Raw genomic sequence first — 10,206 nt, 5'->3', positions numbered from 1 at the left:
TCAACTTCATCCATGAATTGTGCTGTCAAAATTATTCTGACAGTAGAAATCCCCAGCTCACTTCCAATCCACAGTGAGTGACATGAAATGTAGGTCAACTTTAGATAACTTGATACTTTATTTAACAGAAAGGTTAGATTAAACAAATGAAATGATGTTTCCATCAAAGGAATGAGTATAACATATTTTCCTATATGTAATAGTACAACTAAAACAATTTGCTGAAAAAACAATGCTGTATGACATAACAGCATCCTCTTGGTTCTCTTAAAATGCTAAATGTGGTCCATTTACCCACTATTTTCAAGTGCAATTGTGCATACCGTTCTTCAACAAGAAAATAATTTACTATCACAGACCTAGTTATAATTAACTATACAATTGAGGAAAAGTCATCAAACAGGTTCCTTGAATGTCTTGTAAACAATTCAGAAAGCACACAGTGGTGGACAGATTCTGAGTGAAACAACTTCAGCTCACGCAGCAGCTTTCTGCCTGTTGTGTTTGGCAAACCACTCGTCGCTTTTATCCTCCGCCATTGCCTACAAAAATGGAGAGAACAGGCAAAGTGAAAATTCCTGCTACATTTTCAATGTAGAAAACTGCTGGAGAAATACCAACCTTATCCAGCAAAGCATTTCCATTGGTATCCAGCATGGATAGCTGCCTGAAAGCCTCATCTCCCACAAAGCAAATCTCATGGCTGTCCTAGACCAAACATTTCACAATTAACTTTTTATGGAAAGTAAATTCTACATGATTATGTTTCAATTGATGAGTGCAGGGATGCTTGTAGAGAGGCTCAAACACAGAAGCAAACACTCGCCTTAGGCTCTTGCAATAGAATTGGTAAATGTGTAGGTATATAACCCCAGAAAGACTAACAAAAGTTTGGATTAATATCCCAGATTTGTGGTTAAAATGTGGGCAATCCAAGCAAATGTTTTTTATTGTGTTTGGGAATGTATAATAATAATAATAATAATAATAATAATAATAATAATAATAATAATAATAATAATAAAATGTTATTCTATGTTTACTGCAGGCATAACAAATTACATAAACAAAGCGTCTTTAAAAAAAGATATGGGGTCCCTTTTATTAACTACACACAAAACATAATTACAGCATTAGTTAATCCACTTACTGGATCCGCCAAAATAACCACTTCTACTGTAGCCTTTCCTGGGGTATCCAAGCTGACTAATGGTGTCAGGATTTTCTGATTTTCCTTTTTCATCAAAGCCTCAAGGCCTGGCATCTAAGAAATGAAGTACATCATAATCATCATCATCATTCTTCTTAATTCGTAATTACTTTGTAAGATATTGTCTTACCTGCTCTCGTGGACATGAGAATGCGATTCTTCCAAAGGCTGTTCCATGATCGACAGTCTCACTAATATCATGAAGCTCCAACTTGCACTGCATAAAAGAAAACGCGCGCGCACACACACACACACACACACACACACACACACACACACACACACACACACACACACACACACACACACACACACACACACACACACACACACACACACACACACACACACACACACACACACACACACACACACACACACACACACAAAACATCATACAGTACAAAGTGCCCAATCACTAGTTGTTACTCTAACCCTATCACATTCTAAAAGAGCACTACGACAGTACTCTTTTCCTATTTTGACTTTTGACTCACCTGACTGTCTGCAAATCCCATCAGCACTGTTTTCTTGTCATCATTCTTATCCATTACCTTCATTCCCAAAAGGGAAGCCCAGTAGTGTGTGGATTTCTGGAGATCTGACACTGCGAGACAAACCTTTTGCACTGGATCTGCAAACAGGAGAGAGCAAGTTCAACATAACAATCAGAGAAAATACATTCTGACATTTTATTTAGCAGATGCTCTCTTCCAGAGCACAAAGTGTAAAATCAGAGGAACAGCATGAACCCTAGTAATCTAATAACAGGGTAGGTGGTCAAGTAAGCAGAGTGCCAATTACATGCTACAAAGTAAGGATAGCAGGTGTCAAACCTAGTATTTATCTAAATAACACACCAGTACTTAGCATATGTGGACAAGCAAACAGCATACATCTATCTAAATAGCATACTGTACTTAGCATCAGTAAAGAAGTAACCAACATACATCTGGACAACATAAGTAGCATACACCAAAACAGTCAATAAGTACTGGTTTAATTGAATAATAATTGAAGAGGTGAGTTTTAAGACTGTGCTGGAACACGAGTGGAAGTGAATCTTCATTTTATTCATTATATAATTAAGTAAATAAGAGTAAGTGAATAATCTAGTGTGTCCAAACAGCACAAATCAGAATGGAGACATGAAAGAATTACAGTATTATAACATCTTAAGGAGGAGTTCACCCAAAAAACGACTTATTTTCTATCAATTACTCACCCCATGAAGCCTTGATTTCATGGATTTATTTTTGTTTTTGTGGCATTCCTAAGACAATAATTTGATGACCGTGTGTATTTCCGGTAGGAGACGGGAATTGCATTCATGTGCAATTGATAGAAAATAAGTCATTTTTTTGGTGAACTCCTCCTTTAAACTGGGGCATATTCTGCAAACTGGGTCAAGGACAGTGTCACCCTTTTAAGGCACATAAGTCTTGATTGCTCAATAGGTAGTGTAGCAATCTCAGTAATGCTGTAATCTGGATATTGCTGAATGCTGATGTTGAGTCTCTGACACTCTCTTATTCAGTTTATTTCATAGCATAAATTGCCTAAGACTCACCATTAGGAGGCTGTTCTTTGTCGACCAGATAGAAGCGATATCCTCCCGGTGCTTCAGTCAGATAGAGCCCTTCTCCTACTTCAGTGAGAGGCCAACCTAATTTCTTAGCATTGCTTACAGCTTGACTTGATTGTAAAGTAAGCCCCTGAAATAAAATAAAAAGTCAGATCCCTTTTGAGAACATTCTGCATACCACTGGTGTCTTGTGTATTATTTGTAACATTACATTTCTTTAATAAATACTCACCATGAAATCATTGCCAAGACGATATTCTCCCACTCCATAATTGTATGTCAGTTCAGCAACAAAATGGTCATCCTCAGCCCCGAAACCAACCATTGTCTTACTCCATCTTCCATCATAAGGACTGCATGGATAGTTACAGACAACACAAAATATTTTAATATTCCAGACAGTATAGTAACTAATGTGTATCAACAAAAGGGTAAAGTTCAATTAATTGAATTGTGTAACTGTTACAGTGATCATAGCTAGTTTACCCGTTACAGGCTGCTTTGCATCCTTCTTCAAACTCCTCATGGCGTAAAATCTGAAATGGTTTATTAAGGGGCAAAAAGACACAATTCATGATTCATACTGTCCGATACATAATTCATTAGTATTGTTGTAGTGTAGGCAGGCTACAGTATCATGCAACAATGCACCTGCAAATCTTGTAGGCTATGAAAACATTCATAACAATTTGTCGTTTTGCAACGTATGAGTGTTTAGTAGGCTAACCATCAATGAGACATAAATTCCATATGCTAATGTGTCCAACTTGGGACTTTTACCTTCATGCCAAGTACATCTCGGTAAAAGGTGGCTGTTTTGCTTCTGTCGCCAACTTTAAAAACGAAATGCAATGCTCTTCTCACAGCCATAGTTCACAAGTATGGTTCCGCTCATAGATATGGTTCCGCTCACTGTCAGGTTCATCGACATATGTGACCTAGGGAATTGTGTGACTCCAGAGGGCACTGACTGTTCCGCAATTGCGACGTGGGAACCGTGAAGACAAACCGAACCGAGACAGATTATAATGAGTCATATGACTTCTACATCGGAATGGCACAATTAATCAAACAGGCATTATGTTTTGAACATTGACAATTAGATGTGTAATATCAAGTGAGTTATTCTGTGCTTCTTGGTCTTTGCACCACACGTGGTGCAATAATTCTGAACACTTCATCAGAATAATGGTGGAAATTATGAATGAATAAATAAATAACCTGATACGATAAACTGGGTTCAACTTAACCAACAACTACAACATCTGATGACTCTTCTGATGACAGTGAACATGAATTTGCAGAGAACTGCAAACATCTGGAGTCACAGAACTCGACAGGTCACTGATTTCTGCGCGACACGGGGAGAAATGAACGATTGAGCATCCTTGAAGATCGATTTATCTGTAATCATCACCACTCAGTTTACTGCAGTTATTTGTTTTCAGTCAGCACAACTTTAGACTGTACAAGTCGATACATAATTCTGTCCAGACGGCTACAATTGTGGACTGATATAATTATTAGTCATAACTAATTTGCCTATTAATTTATCATATTAACATTAGTTAACCGGACAGGGCACATTCAGTACAGTGGGGGCGGTATAGTACATGGTAGGCAGCACGAGTGCAGCGTGACAGCTTCCAAATAAGAAGAAGACGAGAGAGGTGAAAACGTTAAAGATGGCGGCTTACATGAAGAGCATGTTTACCGTGCTCTCATTAGAACGTCATGTCTTGCTGAAGATAGGGAGCAATCACGCTGTGGAATCAAGAAGGTACGTTCGTGGTTTGAGAAGGAAACCTGTGAACATACTGTTTCCTGACAGCCAGAAAGATCAACTCCAACCGCAGACAGTTGTACACAGCAGCATCAAGGAGGTCAAGAAGAATGCTGATCAGAGTGTCTTCAACCACACCGAATCACGGAGAAGTGGCAACAATGTCTCCACTGGGACACCGACACAGGAGAGAAGTGGCAACAATGTCTCCACTGGGACACAGAGAAGTGGCAACAATGTCTCCACTGGGACACAGAGAAGTGGCAACAATGTCTCCACTGGGACACAGAGAAGTGGCAACAATGTCTCTACTGGGACACAGGAGAGAAGTGGTAACAATGTCTCACAGACAGTTGGACATCAAAGTATCTTCACCCAGTCACGAAGAAGTGGCAACAATGCCTCCGCTGGTACTCAGGAGAGAAGTGGCAACAATGTCTCCAGTGGAACACAAGTCATCACAAATGACGAAGTCGGAGGACTCGGACTCCGTTTCGAAAGGGCTCTGCCTGGGGATAAGAGGCTGTCGTAAGTCCAACTACACAGTGAAACCGTCGGTGTTCATTTAAAGTACCGGTAGTCTCATCGTGGGGTCTCCCCCACGATAAGACCAAATTCCTCCTACCACTCATCCAATCCAAATTGTTCAGGAAAGATATTGCACTCATGAGCTTCAGGCAGTACTATTTGTCAACCATTCGGTGTCCTACTAAACGACACTGGGTCAACATTTCTCAATGGATGAGTAGGAGGACCACTGCAGAAGCAGTGCACTAGTTATATCAACATAACTACCATACAGACTGTTTAAAATAACTTTATTTTATACTATATATTTATACACACACACACACACACACACACACACACACACACACAGAGAGTATATTGCAATCTAGAATATATAAATATATATTACATTTTGAGAATGTGTAGAAATTTAACCAAATATGGTAACCAAAAAAACAATGAATAACAAACGGAACAATTAAGACTGATGATTTGACTGTATGTAATCTATATTGAATAAATAAATCTATCAATCATAGTGTTTCCATACTGTTCATACTGGGTGCTTAACCTGTCATCTTCAGGAGGCTGGCGAGTGTTGCCCGTTCCAGGACATTTCGGGAGCAACAGGGTAAAATCCTGTTAGAGGGCAGACGTTTGATCTGTGATGCCCTTGAGACTGGAGCCAACCCGCAGATGGTGTTCTTCAGCAAAGTGGAACAGCTGTGTGAGCTGCCACTAGATAAGCTGAAGAGGGCCACACTTGTCAAAGTCAAATTTGAAGACATAAAGATCTGGTCTGATCTTGTGGCCCCACAAGGGGTAATAGGTAATATGGCCAAATGTAATAATTGTATTGTTCACTTTCATGCATGGATTTTTACTGAGCTCCATTCCAAAGCCTTTCTTCTTCTTTTAGCCATATTTTCTCGTCCAGACCCTTCACGGCTGAAATTCCCTTTGACAAGCCATTCGGTACCCTTGTCCCTGATATGTGACAACATCAGAGACCCAGGCAACCTGGGGACAATTCTGCGATGTGCTGCAGCTGCTGGGTGCCAGGATGTCCTGCTCACCAAGGGTAGGCTAAGTAAAACAACCAGTTCAAATGTGAAATCAACAGCTCACCTGATTTGAATACTTATTTACTGAATACTGATTTGCTACTTATGTTATGGTCTGGCTCCAGGCCACAACAAATAAAGGGGAAACGAGAGAATTTTAACTAAAAATTAGTGATTTTATTTACAAATATAATACTGATAACACTTACTGCCATATTGTTTTTCTCTCAGGCTGTGTGGATGCATGGGAGCCTAAAGTGCTGCGTGCAGCGATGGGTGCTCATTTCCGAGTTCCCATCTACCCTAGCCTGGACTGGGAAGATGTTGAAAAGCAACTCCCAAAACCAGTGACTGTCCATGTGGCCGATAACTGCTGTGGACCTGAGAGGGCTACATTAACACCACAAACACAAGCCACCATGTCCAACAAACCCATGAAGGCAGGGGATTATGGCTGGGTATGCACCAGCTCTAATTACAAAAACAGGCAGTATGAAGACTATGACTCTGACTCAGATTATGAAGACGTGCTACGTTCATTTCCCAAATTGGACACCATGTTGTACCATGAGGACTGGGCCAAAAGCCCCTCAGCTCTCGTGATTGGTGGCGAGACGAATGGACTGAGCCTGGAAGCAGTTCAGTTAGCTGGGAAAACAGATGGTCAAAGACTATTTATTCCTGTGGTTCCTGAGGTGGACAGTTTGAATGCGGCTATGGCAGCCAGTATCTTGTTGTTTGAGGGCAGGAGACAGCTATTAAATGCAATGGAGAAATCTGTTAAAAAAAAAAGGTCAATCTAAAGACCGCTGACAGTTGCTGTGATCCCTGGAAAAAAAGTGTCATTTCTGCTGTTCAATTTTTCCACACACATAGGCCTACATTAAGGAAATCCTTTCATGCCAGTTTGAATTAAATGGATTGATTTAATTTCCATTCTGTACTAATGAAACCATGAGTTTTTAAATGAGCAAAACTGGTTGGTTAATTTTTTGGCAAAATGATCATACTGTGAAATTTATGACCTTTCCTGTCTGCATATTTGCCACATTATGTCTCTCAAAACTCCTGCCAGTGTGGCTTGGAAGAACCATTATGAATATGGTGTGGGTAAATGCAAGTAACATGAATGGGTATATTGTACTACTTGTGAATGGATGTATAATCTGTCGTACACCCAAATATAGAATAAACAATGCTTGCCACCTTGCATACAGTGTCTTTTAATATAGTGTCCACTGAATAATCTGCATTAACAATTTGTCCTCAAAATGTAGATGTAATTACTTATGTTACCACATAGAGGTGCCAGAAACCACATTTGTCAAATTGTATATCTTTGGTCTACTGTCCATTGTACAGCTGGATATACAGAAGCCTCTAAAATTAATGGAAAAAGCATGTGGTTGAAAGAAGGGTTTCCATTTCAGCAGTGGTTTAGTTACTTTAAACAATCTGCACAGTAACTAATAAAAAATGCAAAGTTTGCTTTTGTTCTTTTTTTAAAGTGTGGCCAATGCACTTTATTCAAATAATTCTAATCAAAGAATTGAGTCATTGCATGGTATATTTTACACAAGAGCTAATCTTACCAATGATGTTTATAATACAGGAATAGGAAATTGCTAGACAGTGAAACTTTTATGGTTATGGGAAGTAGTGAATAGACACAACCTGGGCATAACATACGAATTTATACATTCAACACATTTCTCATTTCAAATGGCATCTTTGTGCCTTCAAATTATGCTTGTTTTAAAATATGGAACCTTCACAGAAAATCCTCTTGGCTGTTGAGATGAGAACCATCATAACTGTGCAGAGATGATTTTAACACCTAGTGTATGACAAGGAACAAGATACAAGGTTTTAACATCAGTCATTGATCTATTCCAAGAAAGTACAGATAGAACCCATGATATGATTTTAGTACTGTACATGTGCAACTGTCTTCCATTTATCCATTAACAATGGACCTTAAAAGTTGACAGCCAACCTAACGTTCACACCTTTAACTGTGCACACATGTGAATTACTACTAAAGGAGTGTTGCAATAATTTTATTATTTTTCAGCATATTTCATAAAACAAAAGTAAAAGGGGTCTCACTGATAACAGAAAGCAAAGAGTCACTTGAATATCTAGGTCCATTGGGTAACTGGTTTCTTGTAAAATAAAGAAATGCTATGAAGTGGATAAAAAAACAAAATGCTTGACTTGAGGTCAAAAAAGCAAAATCATCTTTATATATATATATATTACTGTAGGGGCTATAGTCAATGCAAGGCACCACAGGAGGAGGAGAGGACTCCACAAAAGGTAAAAATGTAAAAAAAAAAAGGTAAAAATGTCAGTAAAAAGTGAGGTGTCTCTCTAACAGTCTGGAAATGCTGGGATATGAGAGAGGTGGGAGACTGAGAGGGGCTAGCAACAGGAGGCCAGGGTCTGATGATGGTGTGGGGTTTAAGTCTCACGTGTAGTGCTACAGGGATGACATCTTTTTGTAGGCAAACTCAGAAGTTACCTCCACCATGGGTTCCCTTCGCCAATATTCAATGGAATTAGTTTGCATTGGGGTTTAATTACATTAAGAAAATAGGCTTTGTAGCAAACAAAGGCGTGTGATATTAACACGTTTTGCTCAACAAGATAATCTCCCAGAATTTAACCACAGGCAATTAAAGGGATATTTCACTTTCAAAAAATGTTTTTATCATTTTATCATCTACTCAGGCTTTTGTGAACACCCCAGACAGTTTTTAAGTTGCTAGATTCAGTATTTAGATATTTGATATTCATTTTATCAGACACGCCCCCTTCCTATACAAACCCATTGTAACTTCAAACTCCATTTTAACCATGATGGATTCATCGAAAACACCCGTCCTTGGTTCTGGTGACTCATACTGCCCTGTTTTTTAGATACATTTTTAAATGTATTTTATTTCATTTTTGTATTTTATTTTTTTCATTTTCCAAAAAGAATATTAAAAATAAATGAAAAAAGTAATTGAATGAATTGAATTCAATTACTGAATGAATCGAGCAACTTAAAAACTGTCTGGGGTGTTCACAAAAGCCTGAATAGACAACAATAAATGACCAAAACAAATTTTGAAAGTGAAATATCCCTTTAATATAAGGCATAACTGATCCAAAATTAATGGTTGAGATATAATGGGTGTCATTTATTTATATTTCATAGAACAAAATGTGAAACTCTCTTAGGCTTATATTGGCTAAAACCGTATTTTCTTCATGAATCAATATCCCTGTGGTAAAATGGAATCTGGTGAGGGAACCCATTGCGAACTCGCTTCCAAATTTGAGGACTACAGCTTGTAGCACTCTATGCAGCACTCTATGCAGCCCTCCCTCTTTAGATGGGCTCTGGTTTGAGCTTTTCAGCTAGGAAGTCGTTGACAAACTGCTCCACCACAACTGGCGTGATCTCCTCGACGTCCCGAACGTACTTGGCACGGGCAGACATGTCCAGGATTGTGAGCAGAGGTGCTGCTTCTGGCAGATTTGTGTAGTCCCGCAGGGAGTCACTCATGTCATCCTATGGTGACAAAAAACAAACAAAAACAAAATTATGTAGCTAGTTAAACCTCATACGATGTTAGATTTGGCACAATGCCCAGGGTCTACTCTATGCAAACCATAATGCAAAGCAAACACTTGACGCCTACAGAGAAGCGCGCCCCCCCCCCCTTTGCAAAACAGTTCCGACTTGCTTTTAGTGAAGAAAATTGGGACAGCAACCATTAGATGAATTTCGGCACGTTCAGATTAGTTCATAAATTCAAAAACCACAAGGCACAATCTCATTAATACACAGTTCAGAAGAAGAATGTAGAAGCCTTTCTTCTCCATTTGCCTGCAGGCAGTGTGCCCAGAGAGCCTGGGCTCCATCATACGCCCCGCTGTGGGGGAAGAGGAACCAGGATATGGCCCAAAAACATCCTTCCCTTCACAGACATAAAACATACACAATGGCACATGTGGACTGGGGAGAGTAGTGCATATACTGTACATGTCATGGTAAAATACT

The 10,206-nt window shown here is 39.2% G+C and overlaps 3 protein-coding genes across 4 annotated transcripts in view; 1 reads left to right on the top strand and 2 right to left on the bottom strand.

Annotated features, from left to right (window-relative positions):
- Positions 1 to 94: 94 nt before the first annotated feature.
- glod4 (glyoxalase domain containing 4) lies at positions 95 to 3,699 on the bottom strand. Of its 2 annotated transcripts, XR_014601263.1 has the most exons (10): positions 3,576 to 3,699; positions 3,282 to 3,331; positions 3,028 to 3,148; positions 2,781 to 2,925; positions 1,708 to 1,844; positions 1,341 to 1,427; positions 1,151 to 1,264; positions 622 to 708; positions 368 to 542; positions 95 to 330 (listed from the first exon to the last, which is right to left on the bottom strand). XR_014601263.1 is itself a non-coding variant. In XM_084064091.1 (9 exons), the coding sequence occupies exons 1-9, from the start codon at positions 3,663 to 3,665 to the stop codon at positions 477 to 479; spliced, it is 897 nt and encodes a 298-aa protein (XP_083920217.1). In that variant the 5' UTR covers positions 3,666 to 3,699; the 3' UTR covers positions 95 to 476. The 2 variants fall into 2 exon arrangements, 1 of the variants encoding a protein (XP_083920217.1); XM_084064091.1 differs by having other exon boundaries at positions 95 to 542.
- A 712-nt stretch (positions 3,700 to 4,411) lies between these two features.
- mrm3a (mitochondrial rRNA methyltransferase 3a) lies at positions 4,412 to 7,362 on the top strand. Its single transcript, XM_084064473.1, has 4 exons — positions 4,412 to 5,106; positions 5,673 to 5,917; positions 6,008 to 6,169; positions 6,384 to 7,362. The coding sequence occupies exons 1-4, from the start codon at positions 4,481 to 4,483 to the stop codon at positions 6,953 to 6,955; spliced, it is 1,605 nt and encodes a 534-aa protein (XP_083920599.1). The 5' UTR covers positions 4,412 to 4,480; the 3' UTR covers positions 6,956 to 7,362.
- Positions 7,363 to 7,669: 307 nt separating this feature from the next.
- Positions 7,670 to 10,206, bottom strand: part of nxn (nucleoredoxin) — a 68,524-nt gene continuing 65,987 nt past the window's right edge. The window contains exon 8 of the mRNA XM_084064471.1: positions 7,670 to 9,714. Coding sequence (XP_083920597.1) covers positions 9,532 to 9,714 — 183 coding nt within the window. The 3' untranslated portion in view covers positions 7,670 to 9,531. The remainder of the gene's footprint in view (positions 9,715 to 10,206) is intronic.

Source organism: Gymnoscopelus microlampas, assembly GCF_963454915.1.
Source record: "Gymnoscopelus microlampas genome assembly, chromosome: 8".
Taxonomy (NCBI): domain Eukaryota; kingdom Metazoa; phylum Chordata; class Actinopteri; order Myctophiformes; family Myctophidae; genus Gymnoscopelus; species Gymnoscopelus microlampas.
The sequence above is the reverse complement of the archived record's forward strand: the minus strand, read 5'-3'. Positions and strand labels throughout refer to the sequence as shown.